Here is a 20933-nt window from a genome sequence, read left to right on the forward strand (position 1 = left end):
TGCCACAGCCAGTTTTGTGTGAGAAATCTTTGGGAAATTCATATATATCCTGCAGTCAAAAATATGTCCACGGCTTTTCCCATTAACCCCCAAAGTATGCAAATTCTTGTTCTGAAACCAGGAAATGCTTGTCAATGAAGAAGAAAATAGAAAAGGCCATGGCAAAATGGCTTTGGAACAGGAAATCAGAGAGATGGCGTGAGTATGGCTCACAGTAAGATTTCAGAGAATACTCACTGCAGTCAGTCTGAGGACAGCATGGATCGTCTGGAAGCAGCACCTGAATGGGTTCAAATCCTTTCTTGCAAAACTTGTGTTTGGGATTTGTACATTTGATTGGTATGCAGTGCACAGCGTAATCATCCTGACAGATACATTCTTGGCAGTTGCTGTTCCACATTTCTCCTGGCTACACCATTGAAAAGAACACAAAGCACCACGTTTTAGAGATACTCGCTCAGATAAAGTTACTTTAGAAATGGTTTGGTTCGCTGTGAAAGAGTTGGGCAAGAACAATATAATCATTTGTATTCACACATGCAGCTTGCTATCTAGAAAATACATTTTTTTGGTCTCTGCTCCCTTGTGTCTCATGCTTGATAAGGCATGTTTCCTATCACTTTGGGAACATGATGTGGTTGATTTTGGTTCCTTAGAGTATTACATCCAAAACTGCACCTCATGTGCATATCAGGGAAGCACTCCCAGCACTGTTCCTTCTAAGCTGAGAGGAAGTCCTCCACTTATAGTCTTGCCAGTAGAGGGTGCTGTTTACTATCATATTTTCAACAGAGACATGAAAGTTCTGTAGGACTATAAGGAATGGTAATTGTGACAATGGTGAAACTAAAGCACCATTTCATCATCCACCATTTGTGGTCGTTCTCTTTTCTTTTTTTCAATTTAATTTCTGTCAGAGCTGAAAATCCAAGTTTGCAAAGATAAGAAGATCCAAACGGTAACAAAGCCTTGTTTGCTTCATTGCTCAAGTTAGGCTAATTACTGCATAAAAAATAAAAATTAAACTGACTTACAGTTAGTTTTCAAGGACCAGTCACATCAAAGAATGATGCTTGTCTGGACAGTTACATCCTTACACATTGACAGATTCTTGCATATGTGGCGTACATGTCATCTATTCTAGTGTATACTTACGAAGGCAATTTTGTAAACTAAAGTAAAATTCTGGAATCTCTTGCGGCACACCCAGAATTTCATCGGAGCACACCACTGTGCCGTGGCACATAGTTTGAGAGACATTGGCTTAGAGGGAACAGTGGCTACTGACCCAGATAAGATAGCTGCATATTTATTGATTCAATTTTCTATACCGTTCTCTCAGGGGAGCTCAGAATGGTTTACATGCATTTATTCAGGTACTCAAGCAGTTTTCCCTGTCTGTCCCGGCGGGCTCACAATCCATCTAATGTACCTGGGGCAATGGGGGGGGGATTAAGTGACTTACCCAGGGTCACAAGGAGCAGTGTGGGTTTGAACCCACAACCTCAGGGTGCTGAGGCTGTAGCGTTAACCACTGTGCCACACTCTCCCCTTTTTCATATTTAATACACTTTTCACCTACATCAGTGCTGAGAACTGGAACGATCTCCCAACAACCATCAAAGATGGACGGGACTACCTTAAATTTAGGAAGAAACTAAAAGCTCTCCTCTTTGGGACAATACACTCTGTTGACAATGGATAGAAAATTTTATATATGCCATGTATTATTGGGAAGAAGTTTCCTTCCAAGCTCTACCTGTCTACTTGGGATTAATTTATTATTATTATTATTATGTTCTTGTATACCGCCATACCCAGTGAGTTCTAGGCGGTTCACATCAATTAATTAGGATCCGATCTGCACACGGATTTACAACATTTTGTCGGAGTTACAAGCAACGAGGAAGGAAATTTTGGTACATTTTAGCAGAAATTTATCCGAGTTACAGGCAGCGACAGGTTGGATTGGCCGGGAAGAGGGAGGGAGAGAGAAGCACAGGGGGGGAGGAGAGTGGGGGGGGGGGGAGGGCGGGAGTTGGCTTATTGCAGGGGAGTGAGGGTTAAGACCCCTTTTACAAAACCGAACAGCTGACGGCCATTAAATTCCAATGGGTGCTGGAGCATTTATCGTGCCGGCCCGCACTGCTGGCTTTTGTAAAATAGGGGGTTAATTTTTATTTGCATTTAAAACCAAACATCTGTCAACCATAGAGGGATGGCAAATCAAGGGAAAGGCTGCTGTCCTCTCAGGAAAGGTAGGGTTACCAGATTTTCCTGAATGAAAATCCAGACCCATGGCCACGCCCCTAGGCCCAACCAGTTCCGCCCTATTCTACCCCCAGTCCCGCCCCCCAGATGCCATCCACGCATGTGTGGACACGACGCAATGATGTCACACGCAAGTGACATCACCACATTGTGTCCATGCATGAACGGATGCCCTGTTCCCAATGCAATTTCGACAGGAAGCTTTTCAAAACCCAGACAAAGTGCCTGGTTTCAAAAACACATCCGGACGTTTTCAAGTTTTATTTTAAATTTGATAAATTGCTTAATCACATTTCAAAGCGATGAACATTGATTTAAAAAAAAAATTTACATTAAAGGGGACCATATATCTAACGTACAAAAGACATACAGGACTTACAGAACCGAAAAGGAAAGAAGTACATGAAATATAAGATTAGATAGGAAAGAAGACGACAGGGGAAGAACAGCAGAAAGGGTAAGGAGAAACCAACGAAATTGAAGAGAATAGAAAGAAGAAGAAACATCGAATGTAGTGAAGATGGCCTGACGAACCGAGCTAAAGATCAAAGGCATCTTGAAAAAGGAAACATTTGAAGTTGCTCTTAAATCGATCTTCTCTTAAATGGATTGGGAGAGAATTCCACGTTTGTGGTGCCGTGACTGAGAAGAGGTACTGTCGATGAGTGTTAATAATTTTAAGAGAGGGATGGAACTGTCAATAAATATTAATCATTGGATCTGAATAATCTTGTGGAGGTATACGGGATTAGGAGTCGATCGATAAATGCTAGTTCCTTGGAAAGAAGAGTCTTAAAGGTAAGGAAGCATATTTTATAAGTTATGCGATGAGCGACTGGGAGCCAGTGAGATTTCATTAAGAGAGGCAAAATGTGATCAAATTTTTTAGCTTTAGTTTATGGTAGAGAGTTCTGGTCAATAGATAACTAGACGTCATTATACCTTAAAAAAATCAATGGAAGCGGCATCCTACTCAATACTCCAGTCAGAAAGCATGACAGATTTATAGGAAAGTTATTACTCCAATATGCAAGTCAGTTTTTCAACCCCATCAAATCATTTTAAAGCAAAATCTATTTTCAGCACTCACCAGCTTGGGTTCACCATTTGGTCCCATACAATCTACAAAAAATGAAGAAAGATTACACTGCTTCCCTTGAATCATTTTTTATTTCTGTTAGCCACGCCTACTTTGGCATTTGGCAGCTTAAAGCATCTATATAGGTGCAATTCTGGCACCTTTTATTTAGGTGCTGGTAGGCGCTTTAGTCGTACCAATTTTTGTTGCTTTAAATGGCGTTTGCAATTCACAGGCCCCAGTAGGGTGCCTACTGGCACCTAAGTTTCAGTGACATTTATAGAATTCCCCCCTAAATTCCAAGTTACACTCATATCCTATAATGTATTCTGTGCACTCATGATACCATTATAGAATTAGCACTTAGCACTATATCTTGGTGCCTAACCTTTGGCACCCTTCATAGAATTGACCCCATAATATAGAATCTGGGCTCCTGTTTGGAAATACTGTGTCGACAACTAAGTTTCGATCATTTTTGAGAACATAGCAAACATAAAGAAAGAAAAATGCATTAGAAACATCTGAGTTCAGGCTTATCTGAGCATCCTGAGTAGTTCACTTAAGTATTACTGTTTAAGTAGATAGCCGAGGCTGACTCAAGTGACTGTGGTACTCTGAGTTAACTCTTACATTGGAGAACCTCAACACTACAGGCTGGTTTCTTCTGCCAACCCCCCGACCTATGAGCCAGTATCTCTTCTAATCTAATCTAAAACTTAGACTAGTATACCGAATCTTCACCTGAAAGGAGCTCGACTCGGTTAACAATAAAATAATTTAATAAGATAATTTAGAAAAGAAAAAGCCTCCTCCTCCTCCTGCTGCTGGACCAGGTGAGGCCCAGCCTTAGGGCACTGATAAGAAAAGGTGCCAAAACCCCAGGCCGGCATCTATTCCTCTAGAAGTTTGAAGGTAGACCAGACTGGAAGTTTGGCATCATTTAATGCTAGTGCCCTGGGATAGGGGCTCACTTGGTCCGTAGTTGAGCTGGCCCTGCAGATAGCCTCTAATTCCTGCTTGTGGGAATGAGTACCCTGGAATAGACTTTCCTATTTGGGACCTGCTGGGTGCTCCAAGTGACTCAGACTGGCTGGCTCCATAGATCATTGACCTAACATAGCATGGCATGCATGCTTAGACGATGCATTTAGATGTAAGGGCACATATGGAATTGACTTACGTTCACACTCGTAGTGAAAACAACAACCCTGCTTATCGTAGACTTTTTGGGGAGGCAGTCCACTGCCACAGATTATATTCTTCACATGAGGACACATCACGTACTCATAAATAAGCTCATTGTCCATACAGGTTGCATTAAAACATTCAGTGTAGTGATGAGTTGTCTGAAATCAAAAAGGAAATAGTTATTTCATAGAAACTCTAATATTTCAGGTTACAAACCTAGGGTTCCTTTTGCTATGACGTGCTAAAGATTCGCGTGCGCTAAATCGATTAGCCCGTCTTAGTAGAATGACCCCCTAGATTCACTAACCTGCCCGAATCGGAACTATCTGTTTCCGATTCGGGCAGGTCAGACGAATTCACTAACCTAAAATATGCAGATGGGGGTGATCGGAGGAATGCCCCCATCTGCCTGCACGGATTGTGCATGCGCATACCCGTCCGAGCCGCGACTTTTAAAAAAAACAAAAACTTTAAACTTTTGCGAGCCCGTGGGTTTAACCCGCTTTGGGTTAAAACCACGGGCTTTGACAGGCAGTCGGGGCAGGCATGTTGCTCCTATGCGGCGGCAGCCTCTTCCCTCCTTCCCTTCAGTGCGAGCCCGCGGGTTTAAAGCTGGCACTGCGCTGCAGCCCCGCTTTAAAACCACAAGCTTGCACTGCGGGGAACGGCGGCAGAGAGCAGGAGAATAGGGGCAAGCAGGCAGGGAGTTCGGGGCTGCAGGAGATGGGGCTGACAGGTTAGAAAGCAGGGCGGCAGAAGGCAGGGCAGTCGCTTTTTGCGAGTCCAGTCAGATCAAAAAAAAATGTAGTGAATCGCGTCCCCGCCTACTTTGCATGCAGCTCCCCTTATTTGCATGCGAGCGCTGGAATCGGATCGCTACACAGGTTAGTGAATACTACAGGAGGGAAATCTGGTCGCAAAGGGCTCGCAAACCGATAGGTACACGATTGGTTTGCTTAGTGAATTGAGCCCATAGTTCTCATTTCCCACTGAAAAACTGGATGGCAAACCCCAAGGTAAACTTGGACTTCAGTGGTTTATTTCATTGTCGGATTTTTTCAGTAAAGTCAGTTTAGGGCGGCAATAGTGCAGCTTTTAGAGTCTCTGTTAAGGTTTTATATAAAAAGTGTTTTAGTCCAGATTAGTATTTTAGCATAAGATCAGATTAGGGCACAGATAGCAGTTGAGGAAAGTCTCTGTTTAGGGTTTAATTCCCTTCCACCCACCCCAAGGCTGATGTTTTGATTTACAGTCTCTTCAGCCAATTAGGAACAGAGCATTGCTCGTGTAGGGTTTTTATTTTTCTCATCAGGGGTAAGTACTTCTGCAACCACAGTGTGACCAAAGCTTGATGGACTTTGATCTGTCTAAGTATGGTAAATCTTTTGTAGCTTGCAGCTGCAATATTGGATGCACTCATGTCCATGAACGGGAGCAGATCAGCATCGCTGTTATCCCCAAGGGACTCCATTAGACCACCAGGAAGGTAGGGCCTGAGGAGAAGGGAGGGAAGGAGTGCATGGTTCATGGGGGAGGGCTGTCATTTCTAAACTTATCAATGGCACATGAAAATGGGCATAACTGCCATGATCTCAAGTTCCTTAGGTTTACAAATAACAATAAAGGTAGCCTGCAGATATATTTAGCTAATACATATTTATGAGGGATATTCTGAAACCTAGCCCATCTGGTGATCTCTAGGACCATCAGTGAATAGGGGACCAAATTCAAAAAAGCCGGATGTTTAACTTTCTAACTAGTCACCTGTTTTAAATTGCCAACGACAGGAAGCAGCATCCCCCATCTTTAATCAGATACGCTGCCTTTATCAAACAGATGCAGCATTGGCACCTGCCTAGGTGTTCTGCTATAAAGGCCCCCTTTAAAAAAGCCACGTTAGGGTTTTTTTTCATCACCGGCCACTGCGGTAAAGTGGTCGGCACTAAAAAAAAAGCCTAACGCGGCTTGATAAAAAGGGGCCAAAATTTCTTCCATTTGTATCTCTATCAATTTGATTAATTTTCTTTGCAACTTCCTGTATCACAACACTTAGGACTCCTTTTAGAAAATTGCAGTGGAAAAGACTCCGGTACCCATTAAATCCCGTAGCTTTGTAAAAGGAGTCTTTAATATGCTATAAGACGTTAAACACTGAATTACTTGAGACGTTGACTCCTTGTGTTTCTCAGTGCTTGTTGCGGTTGTTGAAAGGCACGGTCCCTGGCGTCTCTCAGTTTCACATTTTTCACTGCAAATCGCATACACGACACAGCCAGCGCTCTCTGTTATGTTGAACATGACATCCCCTGTCAGAAAGAATGCAATACATTACAATTTGGTATCGAGAGCAATACAACTGGACAAAGCGACGACCAAATCAAAATTTGAGTATATTGTCACTGTTTATTTCCGGGGCTCAAAAATAGGCCAGACTGCAAGGGTTTAAGAGAAAACTTTAGAAGACCAGTTAAAATCACATTACAACACGGAATGGGACGATTCATTGTGGCCATTTCAGTGTGGCTGCGATGAAACGGCCACAATGAATCATCCCATTACAGGGAGGCTGGGCTTCACGGTACCTGCAGAGGACGGGCACGGCTTCATCGGGGCAGACGTAACAGTGCAGCTCTTATCCCCCCAGCTTTTCTCCACAGGGCCTGGGCTCTCTGCCAGCCACCGCAGAGGTGCCGGATCATGGACAGGGAAGAGAGGGGGATGGTATAATTTTTTTTGGGGGGGGGGGGAGTGATGGTAGGCATCACTCCCTTATATGCTGATAAGAAAGTAGCCCAGTGCACAATATTTTGTAGATTAAGCAATTTATGCTCAATGCAAAATTTCACTGGGAGCCAGTGATGTTCCTTTAGCAAGGGGGAAACATGGTTGAAACAATGCACCTAAGTTAGTAGTCGAATGGAAGTATTTTGGATAGTTTGGAGGTTTTTTTTAATGGAAACCAGTAGGAGACCAGTGTAAACAACATTGCCGTAGTCAAGTTTAGAAGTGACTAAAGAATAAAGAAGAGTTGCAGATGAATTAGTCTCTAAGTATGATCAGATAGAATGAATGACTCTGAATAAAGAGAAGTCCAAATTTTTCAAAGATGAAATTTACCCAAGATAACATCGAGATACATTTCGGCCCCATTATTTTAATTGGGGATGAATGAAGGGTAGAAATCAGAGGGAGTTATACTAGACCTTTAACCCAGAAGCCTGTGCAGGATTAAGAACTAATCTGTTCTGATTATGGCAGTTATTGATAGAATCCAAACAGGCCGGCATCAAGGTCAAATTAGGACTAGTAGGATCATGAGTTGAGACTAAGAGAATGCCATGAGATGTAACATTTTACTTGATGTTCCTGGATAAGTAGTGCCAATGGGCTTAAAAAGATATTAAACAGAAATAAGGAAACGACTGATCCTTGAGGAACTCCACAGTGTAAGGAACATGATGCTGAAAATGTTGATTAATCACGTTCAGTTCAGCGAAGCTGTTTCAGCATGATGAACTGCCCTTATATTTATTTATGGCTGCTCTCCATTGTGTTCTGTGTTCTGGTGTCTTGTTTTTCCTCCATTTCCTCTCTAGAGGTCTGCATAGTTGTTTGTTTAGTTTAAAGGACTCCGTAAATCAAGGCGAAGTTCAGTTTGATTTTATTATGCGTGGGTGGAGGGGGGGGATACAGTATCTAGGGTTTTGGATATGATTTTGTTCCAGTTGAGTATCATTGAAGCAGTGTTATTCGAGGGGGAAGGGAGTGATTTTGACACTATGTTCCAGAAGAAATCAGGTCTTGTTTTCCTGCGGACTACTCTTGTGTCTTTGGAGTTCACGCCTATGTCGGTTAGGTTTAAGCAGAATTCTAGGAGAAAGTGATCTGTCCATGGGACAGGGGACCATTTGACCCCACTGACTATGTTAGTGGGAGAGGATGCAAACAGGTCTAGGGTATAGACTTTTCATGGGTGGGGCCTGAAGGTATGATTGTGATTTGGCAGTCCTCAAGTAGAGTTTTAAGTTTAGTGACTTCTTTATTTTCTGCAGATTCAAGGGGTAGGATGATATCTCTGAGTATGATTAGTTTGTCATGTTGGCAAGTGAGGTTCATTATTATTTCCATCGTTTTTGTGATGGAGTCTGAATTAGTGCTAGGTGGTCTTTAGAGTAGGAGGATTCCGACGTTCTTGTGTATGGGGTTGAACTCGCTTTCGAGCGTGCAGGTGATGTATTCTAGGTCAGGTTGGGAGCTTGAGTCTGTCATGGTGATGGTGTAGAAGTTTTTGTAGATTATTGCCAGGCCACCTACTCGTTTGAGCTTTCTGGGAAAATGAAGAATGTTGTGACCCGGGGGGCAGAGGTGTGCGAGCTCAGGGCTTTCAGGTTCTTCCAGCCATGTTTCTGTGATGAATGTCAAATCAATCTCATTGGATGTGATTAGGTCATTTAGGATGAAAAACTTGTTTACTACTGAACAAGCATTAACATATAAGCAGGGGATGGTGACTTCTTTTGGTTTTGATGAACAATTTGTAAGTAGTGGGTTCTTGAGAGGTTTAGGATACGTTTGTTTTATGTGAGAATTTGCAGGAACCATTAAGGAAGCTACTCAGCAGCAGCGCAAAATAACGCGCCTACTCGTGCTTCTTCTCAGCGGCCGAAGATGCTCACAGGCAGCCAGTTAACAGAGGGGCAGGAACTTGGAAAGTTCACTCCTGCCCGCTGCATCTCCACCGATGATCATCAGTAGAGGTATGAACCAGAGGCTAGGAAAGGGAGGGCGGCAGACTGCAGAAACTGGCAGCGGTGACCTGTAATAATTTTGGAAGGGGAGTAGCAGGTGGTGACCCGAATATAAACCGGGACGACCATTTCTGGGCCAATCTTTTGGCCCAGAAATTCCAGTTTATATTCGAGTATATACGGTAACCAAAATAACACTTAATTTATAATATCAAAGACAGAATAGCAATATCCTTCAAATATATTTTGAAACATATGCATTAAAGTTCATTAAAAATTGATCAAAAATATAAAGGCCATACTTAAAAGACTTACCAGGAGAGAAATAGATGCCATCAAATTCACAAAAGCAAGGAAATGTCATGGTTGGCGTGGTAATCATTGTGGATAGAGTGGTGGTTTTGCAGTGAGTTGAGTCATCACAGCACAGGAGCCTGATCTCATAGTCATAACACAATTTATTCCTTCCAGGCTGATCCTCGTTCTTGCACACCAGCCCATAGGATATGTCGCACTGAACAACTTGGCCAACTTTCTCAATGCTTACATCAGGGAAGTTCTTGGCTCGGCACTGGATATGTTCTGGATTCTGGCAGATGGGCTTTCCTGCTGCCATCAAGTTGTTGTAGGTTTCATAGTCTCCTCCCGGAACTCCTGGAGAGGGGGAACCGACATCAAACCAGGCTGTCCATTCACACTGTACATCGCAGACTGTACTGGGACTGGCACTGAAGGTGGTTTGCTTGATGCTAGTTGGGATGGTTGTTCCACATGGTACATTGCTGCAGCATAAGATTTGAATCTCGTAATTCAAGCAGATGAGCGGAAACTGATCTCTGTTGCGGCATATCAGACCGTGCTCTTTATTGCACACTACCTTTTGGTTCAGCTGGTCTAGTGGCTTGTCAGGAAAGCTCACTGATCTGCATTTCACGTCTCTGGGAGCTTTGCAAAGTGCATATCCTTTTGCCTTAATGTTTTCCAAGGTTTCAAAATCTCCCGAGCCAGTCTGAAGCTGTGGATAGCTGACGTCATACCATTTTGTCCACTTGCAGAGTTCGTGAACACAGGGAGTGGATGTGACGGCTGGTGTGGTGATCATTGTGGAAGGGGTGGTGGTTTTGCAGTGAGCTGAGTCATCACAGCACAGGAGCCTGATCTCATAATCATAACACAATTTATTCCTTCCAGGCTGATCCTCGTTCTTGCACACCAGCCCATAGGATATGTCGCACTGAACAACTTGGCCAACTTTCTCAATGCTTACATCAGGGAAGTTCTTGCCTCGGCACTGGATATGTTCTGGATTCCGGCAGATGGGCTTTCCTGCTGCCATCAAGTTGTTGTAGGTTTCATAGTCTCCTCCCGGAACTCCTGGAGAGGGTGAATCGACATCAAACCAGGCTGTCCATTCACACTGTACATCGCAGACTGTACTGGGACTGGCACTGAAGGTGGTTTGCTTGATGCTAGTTGGGATGGTTGTTCCACATGGTACGTTGCTGCAGCATAAGATTTGAATCTCGTAATTCAAGCAGACGAGTGGAAACTGATCTCTGTTGCGGCATATCAGACCGTGCTCTTTATTGCACACTATCTTTTGGTTCAGCTGGTCTAGTGGCTTGTCAGGAAAGCTCACTGATCTGCATTTCACGTCTCTGGGAGCTTTGCAAAGTGCATATCCTTTTGCCTTAATGTTTTCCAAGGTTTCAAAATCTCCCGAGCCAGTCTGAAGCTGTGGATAGCTGACGTCATACCATTTTGTCCACTTGCAGAGTTCGTGAACACAGGGAGTGGATGTGACGGCTGGTGTGGTGATCATTGTGGAAGGGGTGGTGGTTTTGCAGTGAGCTGAGTCATCACAGCACAGGAGCCTGATCTCATAGTCATAACACAATTTATTCCTTCCAGGCTGATCCTCGTTTTCGCACACCAGCCCATAGGATATGTCGCACTGAACAACTTGGCCAACTTTCTCAATGCTTACATCAGGGAAGTTCTTGGCTCGGCACTGGATATGTTCTGGATTCCGGCAGATGGGCTTTCCTGCTGCCATCAAGTTGTTGTAGGTTTCATAGTCTCCTCCCGGAACTCCTGGAGAGGGGGAATCGACATCAAACCAGGCTGTCCATTCACACTGTACATCGCAGACTGTACTGGGACTGGCACTGAAGGTGGTTTGCTTGATGCTAGTTGGGATGGTTGTTCCACATGGTACGTTGCTGCAGCATAAGATTTGAATCTCGTAATTCAAGCAGACGAGCGGAAACTGATCTCTGTTGCGGCATATCAGACCGTGCTCTTTATTGCACACTACCTTTTGGTTCAGCTGGTCTAGTGGCTTGTCAGGAAAGCTCACTGATCTGCATTTCACGTCTCTGGGAGCTTTGCAAAGTGCATATCCTTTTGCCTTAATGTTTTCCAAGGTTTCAAAATCTCCCGAGCCAGTCTGAAGCTGTGGATAGCTGACGTCATACCATTTTGTCCACTTGCAGAGTTCGTGAACACAGGGAGTGGATGTGACGGCTGGTGTGGTGATCATTGTGGAAGGGGTGGTGGTTTTGCAGTGAGCTGAGTCATCACAGCACAGGAGCCTGATCTCATAATCATAACACAATTTATTCCTTCCAGGCTGATCCTCGTTCTTGCACACCAGCCCATAGGATATGTCGCACTGAACAACTTGGCCAACTTTCTCAATGCTTACATCAGGGAAGTTCTTGCCTCGGCACTGGATATGTTCTGGATTCCGGCAGATGGGCTTTCCTGCTGCCATCAAGTTGTTGTAGGTTTCATAGTCTCCTCCCGGAACTCCTGGAGAGGGTGAATCGACATCAAACCAGGCTGTCCATTCACACTGTACATCGCAGACTGTACTGGGACTGGCACTGAAGGTGGTTTGCTTGATGCTAGTTGGGATGGTTGTTCCACATGGTACGTTGCTGCAGCATAAGATTTGAATCTCGTAATTCAAGCAGACGAGTGGAAACTGATCTCTGTTGCGGCATATCAGACCGTGCTCTTTATTGCACACTATCTTTTGGTTCAGCTGGTCTAGTGGCTTGTCAGGAAAGCTCACTGATCTGCATTTCACGTCTCTGGGAGCTTTGCAAAGTGCATATCCTTTTGCCTTAATGTTTTCCAAGGTTTCAAAATCTCCCGAGCCAGTCTGAAGCTGTGGATAGCTGACGTCATACCATTTTGTCCACTTGCAGAGTTCGTGAACACAGGGAGTGGATGTGACGGCTGGTGTGGTGATCATTGTGGAAGGGGTGGTGGTTTTGCAGTGAGCTGAGTCATCACAGCACAGGAGCCTGATCTCATAGTCATAACACAATTTATTCCTTCCAGGCTGATCCTCGTTTTCGCACACCAGCCCATAGGATATGTCGCACTGAACAACTTGGCCAACTTTCTCAATGCTTACATCAGGGAAGTTCTTGGCTCGGCACTGGATATGTTCTGGATTCCGGCAGATGGGCTTTCCTGCTGCCATCAAGTTGTTGTAGGTTTCATAGTCTCCTCCCGGAACTCCTGGAGAGGGGGAATCGACATCAAACCAGGCTGTCCATTCACACTGTACATCGCAGACTGTACTGGGACTGGCACTGAAGGTGGTTTGCTTGATGCTAGTTGGGATGGTTGTTCCACATGGTACGTTGCTGCAGCATAAGATTTGAATCTCGTAATTCAAGCAGACGAGCGGAAACTGATCTCTGTTGCGGCATATCAGACCGTGCTCTTTATTGCACACTACCTTTTGGTTCAGCTGGTCTAGTGGCTTGTCAGGAAAGCTCACTGATCTGCATTTCACGTCTCTGGGAGCTTTGCAAAGTGCATATCCTTTTGCCTTAATGTTTTCCAAGGTTTCAAAATCTCCCGAGCCAGTCTGAAGCTGTGGATAGCTGACGTCATACCATTTTGTCCACTTGCAGAGTTCGTGAACACAGGGAGTGGATGTGACGGCTGGTGTGGTGATCATTGTGGAAGGGGTGGTGGTTTTGCAGTGAGCTGAGTCATCACAGCACAGGAGCCTGATCTCATAGTCATAACACAATTTATTCCTTCCAGGCTGATCCTCGTTCTTGCACACCAGCCCATAGGATATGTCGCACTGAACAACTTGGCCAACTTTCTCAATGCTTACATCAGGGAAGTTCTTGCCTCGGCACTGGATATGTTCTGGATTCCGGCAGATGGGCTTTCCTGCTGCCATCAAGTTGTTGTAGGTTTCATAGTCTCCTCCCGGAACTCCTGGAGAGGGTGAATCGACATCAAACCAGGCTGTCCATTCACACTGTACATCGCAGACTGTACTGGGACTGGCACTGAAGGTGGTTTGCTTGATGCTAGTTGGGATGGTTGTTCCACATGGTACGTTGCTGCAGCATAAGATTTGAATCTCGTAATTCAAGCAGACGAGTGGAAACTGATCTCTGTTGCGGCATATCAGACCGTGCTCTTTATTGCACACTATCTTTTGGTTCAGCTGGTCTAGTGGCTTGTCAGGAAAGCTCACTGATCTGCATTTCACGTCTCTGGGAGCTTTGCAAAGTGCATATCCTTTTGCCTTAATGTTTTCCAAGGTTTCAAAATCTCCCGAGCCAGTCTGAAGCTGTGGATAGCTGACGTCATACCATTTTGTCCACTTGCAGAGTTCGTGAACACAGGGAGTGGATGTGACGGCTGGTGTGGTGATCATTGTGGAAGGGGTGGTGGTTTTGCAGTGAGCTGAGTCATCACAGCACAGGAGCCTGATCTCATAGTCATAACACAATTTATTCCTTCCAGGCTGATCCTCGTTCTTGCACACCAGCCCATAGGTTATGTCGCACTGAACAACTTGGCCAACTTTCTCAATGCTTACATCAGGGAAGTTCTTGGCTCGGCACTGGATATGTTCTGGATTCCGGCAGATGGGCTTTCCTGCTGCCATCAAGTTGTTGTAGGTTTCATAGTCTCCTCCCGGAACTCCTGGAGAGGGGGAATCGACATCAAACCAGGCTGTCCATTCACACTGTACATCGCAGACTGTACTGGGACTGGCACTGAAGGTGGTTTGCTTGATGCTAGTTGGGATGGTTGTTCCACATGGTACGTTGCTGCAGCATAAGATTTGAATCTCGTAATTCAAGCAGACGAGTGGAAACTGATCTCTGTTGCGGCATATCAGACCGTGCTCTTTATTGCACACTACCTTTTGGTTCAGCTGGTCTAGTGGCTTGTCAGGAAAGCTCACTGATCTGCATTTCACGTCTCTGGGAGCTTTGCAAAGTGCATATCCTTTTGCCTTAATGTTTTCCAAGGTTTCAAAATCTCCCGAGCCAGTCTGAAGCTGTGGATAGCTGACGTCATACCATTTTGTCCACTTGCAGAGTTCGTGAACACAGGGAGTGGATGTGACGGCTGGTGTGGTGATCATTGTGGAAGGGGTGGTGGTTTTGCAGTGAGCTGAGTCATCACAGCACAGGAGCCTGATCTCATAGTCATAACACAATTTATTCCTTCCAGGCTGATCCTCGTTCTTACACACCAGCCCATAGGATATGTCGCACTGAACAACTTGGCCAACTTTCTCAATGCTTACATCAGGGAAGTTCTTGGCTCGGCACTGGATATGTTCTGGATTTCGGCAGATGGGATTTCCTGCTGCCATCAAGTTGTTGTAGGTTTCATAGTCTCCTCCCGGAACTCCTGGAGAGGGGGAATCGACATCAAACCAGGCTGTCCATTCACACTGTACATCGCAGACTGTACTGGGACTGGCACTGAAGGTGGTTTGCTTGATGCTAGTTGGGATGGTTGTTCCACATGGTACGTTGCTGCAGCATAAGATTTGAATCTCGTAATTCAAGCAGATGAGCGGAAACTGATCTCTGTTGCGGCATATCAGACCGTGCTCTTTATTGCACGCTACCTTTTGGTTCAGCTGGTGTAGTGGCTTGTCAGGAAAGCTCACTGACCTGCATTTCACGTCTCTGGGAGCTTTGCAAAGTGCATATCCTTTTGCCTTAATGTTTTCCAAGGTTTCAAAATCTCCCGAGCCAGTCTGAAGCTGTGGATAGCTGACGTCATACCATTTTGTCCACTTGCAGAGTTCGTGAACACAGGGAGTGGATGTGACGGCTGGTGTGGTGATCATTGTGGAAGGGGTGGTGGTTTTGCAGTGAGCTGAGTCATCACAGCACAAGAGCCTGATCTCATAGTCATAACACAATTTATTCCTTCCAGGCTGATCCTCGTTCTTGCACACCAGCCCATAGGATATGTCGCACTGAACAACTTGGCCAACTTTCTCAATGCTTACATCAGGGAAGTTCTTGGCTCGGCACTGGATATGTTCTGGATTCCGGCAGATGGGCTTTCCTGCTGCCATCAAGTTGTTGTAGGTTTCATAGTCTCCTCCCGGAACTCCTGGAGAGGGGGAATCGACATCAAACCAGGCTGTCCATTCACACTGTACATCGCAGACTGTACTGGGACTGGCACTGAAGGTGGTTTGCTTGATGCTAGTTGGGATGGTTGTGCCACATGGTACGTTGCTGCAGCATAAGATTTGAATCTCGTAATTCAAGCAGACGAGTGGAAACTGATCTCTGTTGCGGCATATCAGACCGTGCTCTTTATTGCACACTACCTTTTGGTTCAGCTGGTCTAGTGGCTTGTCAGGAAAGCTCACTGTTCTGCATTTCACGTCTCTGGGAGCTTTGCAAAGTGCATATCCTTTTGCCTTAATGTTTTCCAAGGTTTCAAAATCTCCCGAGCCAGTCTGAAGCTGTGGATAGCTGACGTCATACCATTTTGTCCACTTGCAGAGTTCGTGAACACAGGGAGTGGATGTGACGGCTGGTGTGGTGATCATTGTGGAAGGGGTGGTGGTTTTGCAGTGAGCTGAGTCATCACAGCACAGGAGCCTGATCTCATAGTCATAACACAATTTATTCCTTCCAGGCTGATCCTCGTTCTCGCACACCAGCCCATAGGATATGTCGCACTGAACAACTTGGCCAACTTTCTCAATGCTTACATCAGGGAAGTTCTTGGCTCGGCACTGGATATGTTCTGGATTCCGGCAGATGGGCTTTCCTGCTGCCATCAAGTTGTTGTAGGTTTCATAGTCTCCTCCCGGAACTCCTGGAGAGGGGGAATCGACATCAAACCAGGCTGTCCATTCACACTGTACATCGCAGACTGTACTGGGACTGGCACTGAAGGTGGTTTGCTTGATGCTAGTTGGGATGGTTGTTCCACATGGTACGTTGCTGCAGCATAAGATTTGAATCTCGTAATTCAAGCAGATGAGCGGAAACTGATCTCTGTTGCGGCATATCAGACCGTGCTCTTTATTGCACGCTACCTTTTGGTTCAGCTGGTCTAGTGGCTTGTCAGGAAAGCTCACTGATCTGCATTTCACGTCTCTGGGAGCTTTGCAAAGTGCATATCCTTTTGCCTTAATGTTTTCCAAGGTTTCAAAATCTCCCGAGCCAGTCTGAAGCTGTGGATAGCTGACGTCATACCATTTTGTCCACTTGCAGAGTTCGTGAACACAGGGAGTGGATGTGACGGCTGGTGTGGTGATCATTGTGGAAGGGGTGGTGGTTTTGCAGTGAGCTGAGTCATCACAGCACAGGAGCCTGATCTCATAGTCATAACACAATTTATTCCTTCCAGGCTGATCCTCATTCTTGCATACCAGCCCATAAGATATGTCGCACTGAACAACTTGGCCAACTTTCTCAATGCTTACATCAGGGAAGTTCTTGGCTCGGCACTGGATATGTTCTGGATTCCGGCAGATGGGCTTTCCTGCTGCCATCAAGTTGTTGTAGGTTTCATAGTCTCCTCCCGGAACTCCTGGAGAGGGGGAATCGACATCAAACCAGGCTGTCCATTCACACTGTACATCGCAGACTGTACTGGGACTGGCACTGAAGGTGGTTTGCTTGATGCTAGTTGGGATGGTTGTTCCACATGGTACGTTGCTGCAGCATAAGATTTGAATCTCGTAATTCAAGCAGACGAGCGGAAACTGATCTCTGTTGCGGCATATCAGACCGTGCTCTTTATTGCACACTACCTTTTGGTTCAGCTGGTCTAGTGGCTTGTCAGGAAAGCTCACTGATCTGCATTTCACGTCTCTGGGAGCTTTGCAAAGTGCATATCCTTTTGCCTTAATGTTTTCCAAGGTTTCAAAATCTCCCGAGCCAGTCTGATGCTGTGGATAGCTGACGTCATACCATTTTGTCCACTTGCAGACTTCATGAACACATGCTGCTGTTGTGATTACTGTGAAATAAGATATCAGTGTTAGATTGTATTCATAGTGATAGTATGCGCAATTGATCTTTTGGGTTTGCATGCAAATGATTTGCTTCCTCACGATTCTCTCTCCTTTTATTTTTTCATTGTTGGTGACTCAGCAGCAGCACAAATTAAGACTGTTGCCCGCATTGGGTCTTCCCTCTGTGCATCCCACCTACATGGAAATAAGAAGTTGAGTCAAAGTATGTGGCCCACAGAGAAGTAAGGCTTCAACACCCACAGCTTTTCTTAATTTCTGCCGCTGCCAAGTCACCGAGGATGGGAATAACCGAAAATATGGAAGACTATGGGGAAAGGAGGAGTGGTAGGAAAGGAAAGGGACAAATGCAGGTTTCACGTGGCGGGGGGGGGGGGGGGTGGAGGGAAGGAAGTGAGAAAGCAAGGAAAACTGAAATACCAGAGCGGGCAAGTAATGCCTCACCGCAAATGGGTTGGGTGTAGTGGAAAAATACTGGTACAGGGTGCAGGAATAAAGGAAGATAGATGGGACAGGGGAGAAACAGCAAAATATTGATGAGAAAGGGCAGGCAGGAACTCTTAAGAGTAGAGATGCTGAAGGGGTTAGACAAAGGGACACAGCGTGGGCAATGCTAAAAGGGAAGAGATAGAGACATGGGGGCGGGGCAATGCTCAAAGAGAGGTAGATAGGGGCATTGCTGAAAGTGGGTACAGATAGGTACACCGACGAGGGCAATATTGAAAGGGGAAGATAGACACACAAAGGGGGCTGAAAAAAGGGGAGTGGAGATAGGGACAGAGGGTGGCAGTGCTAAAAGGAAGTGAAGAAATTGCACAGACGGGTGCAATGCTGAAATAAGGAAGGAGAGTTAGGCACAGTGAGGAAGCAATGCTGACAAAGGGAGGGAGACAGGGACCTAGAAACAGAAGATGAACATAGGAGGAGGAAAGAAATAGTGACAGAGCCATAGATGGAAATGCTGGAAAACGTTTTCAGGTACATCAGAAGCAGAAAGCCTTTGAAGGATTCCGTGTCCTGCAAACATTTCAACCGGCAGCACACTAAACTTGGTGCCCCGGCCGGAAGGCACCCGGAAGTGTGCGGACGTTGACGCAATGATATCACGCACATGCATGATGTCATCACATAGCCCTGGGATCAGAAGCATGGAGTGTTCTACTATTTGGATTGGCCACTGTTGGAAACTGGATATTAGGCTATAATGGATCATTTGTCTGACCCAATGTGGCTGTTCAAAAAAGGAAAAAGATGGTGGAGAAGTCTGCGCAAGGACACAGGAGGGCAAGTCCAGACAGGACGAATAGGGATGCTCAGGGAAAATGGAAAGAGAAAAAATGTTGAATGAATAGAGACCATGCAAAGACAGAAAAAAAGAAAAGAAAAGCAGCAGCATACAGGAAACGCTACAGTCTTGAAAGCTCATTTATAGCATCTCTGAATACACATCTCCCTCGTTATTCACGGGGGATAGGGGCAGAGCTGGACCGCGAATAGGGAAATACCGCGAATATCCAGCTCTGACCCACCCCGCCTCTCTCCCGCCTTCCCCTGGCATCCCGACCTTACCTGGTGGTCTAGCGGGCATTCGGGGCAGGAGCGATCTTCCTACGCTCCTGCCTCATGCAGATCGCCAATAGGAAATGACTGCCTCGAAACTACGGCGGGAGCTCACGGCAGCCATTTCCTATTGGCAATCTACACGGGGCAGGGAAGGCAAAAATATGGTGGAGGGGGTTTTCCCCTCCCCCCCAAAAAAATCACGATTATGTGTAATCGCAAGTGCGGAAACCGCAAATAGGGAGGAGGAAGTGTAATTCTTTCCTTGGCTTAACAAAATATCTCTGATGCTGCAAGGAACATATATCAGATGACCCAAGGAATACAAATTAAACCCTGGCCAATAAATAACAATGATCAGAATAGTACCTGTTGTAAAGCATGCATAGACCTCTCGGCTTATTGTCCCGTTCAAGCCACAAGTTGCGTTGATGCACCCTCCAATGCCATCATTAAGGTGGTAGATGATGTCATTGTGCTTGTACATCTTTCCTTCGTACTCACAGTAACAGGCTGTAAAGCAGAAACATCATTTGCATATCTAAAAATCAATCGCTTGAAAATGTGAGTACTGTAGACGTTGCTCTTAGATCCTACCTTCAGCATCATACGTGCATCTGATGCCTTTCTCTCTGCATATGCTGCAATAAAAGAGAAAAAAAGTTCTCTTTGATAATGTAGAATCTACTACAGCTATATGTATTTGTTTTTCTAACAATCCATTAGTCTAAAACAGTGTTCTTCAACCTTTTTACACCTATGGACCGGCGGAAATAAAAGAATTATTTTCTGGACCAGCGGTTGAAGAACACAGGGCTAAGTCATGGGCCAGACCACGCCCATCTCTGCTCCAGACCCCGCCCCCATAATAGTACTAAGTGTAATACTATTTTTTCCATTCATTTTTCATATATACACACAATATAATCTTATTAACAACACACAATGGTTAACCACAAAATTAAACTGCACAAAGGACACTGTAATCTTCTCAACATTCATTCCTACCAGAAAACAGATAATCCCATGCAAATAAAGGATCAAAAAGTAAAAGTACTAATATATACAAACAAACCCTAAGATTCAAGACTCTGCATGCAGTACAACCCCAGAGAAAAAGAAACAAATGCATTTCTTCCTGAACAGTGCAAAATACAGACACAGCAGATGTAAATTCTCAAAACTGACACAATTCAAGCACTAAATTCAAAAATAAAATCATTCCCCCTTACCTTTGTTGTCTCCCTCCTTCCATACTGTGCCTTACATTCTGGCTTGTTCCCGTCTGGCAATTTTATGCTGCTCCCGATGTTATCTTCAGGCCGGTTCCCTCTTCCTTATTCACACAGTGCACAAAGCTGCGGGCAGGGGCTTCTCGCATGTCCCACCCCTCATCTGGAAGCCTTCCCTTTGACAATGCAACGCATGTAGGAGCCACTGCCCATGGCTTTATGCACTAGGGTCCCTGATATGCATCTCATCATTACCCTCTACATTGAATGGAAGCCCTTCAAGTCCCACCAAAATCCTACTCTACCCATAGGAAAGCTGTCAACCGTGAAGGTTCAAAGAACACATATTTTACAGAACGATATTTAACTATACATTTACATGGATATCTTAGGAAAAAAAGTTCCTCCAATCAAAGTGACTCTAGATTTCAGAAGTAAAAATTGACGTCTGCATTTCTGGGTCTCACGGGCCACATCAGGAAATATTTGAATTCAAAACGCTAAAAATTCTGTGTGTCTATTTTTAAAGAATAATTTCAGGATCCATATTTTGT

At 45.0% G+C, this 20933-nt stretch overlaps 1 protein-coding gene across 1 annotated transcript in view; it reads right to left on the bottom strand.

Moving 5' to 3' along the window:
- LOC117352117 (mucin-5AC-like) overlaps positions 1 to 20933 on the bottom strand; it is a 94317-nt gene that overhangs the window by 18299 nt on the left and 55085 nt on the right. Inside the window, exons 22-28 of the mRNA XM_033928251.1 lie at positions 19745 to 19788; positions 19517 to 19660; positions 9604 to 17574; positions 6701 to 6846; positions 4533 to 4698; positions 3362 to 3393; positions 238 to 409 (exon numbers count right to left, since the gene is read on the bottom strand). Of these exons, the coding sequence (XP_033784142.1) occupies positions 238 to 409; positions 3362 to 3393; positions 4533 to 4698; positions 6701 to 6846; positions 9604 to 17574; positions 19517 to 19660; positions 19745 to 19788 (8675 nt within the window). The remainder of the gene's footprint in view (positions 1 to 237; positions 410 to 3361; positions 3394 to 4532; positions 4699 to 6700; positions 6847 to 9603; positions 17575 to 19516; positions 19661 to 19744; positions 19789 to 20933) is intronic.

Source organism: Geotrypetes seraphini, chromosome 19, assembly GCF_902459505.1.
Source record: "Geotrypetes seraphini chromosome 19, aGeoSer1.1, whole genome shotgun sequence".
NCBI lineage: Eukaryota > Metazoa > Chordata > Amphibia > Gymnophiona > Dermophiidae > Geotrypetes > Geotrypetes seraphini.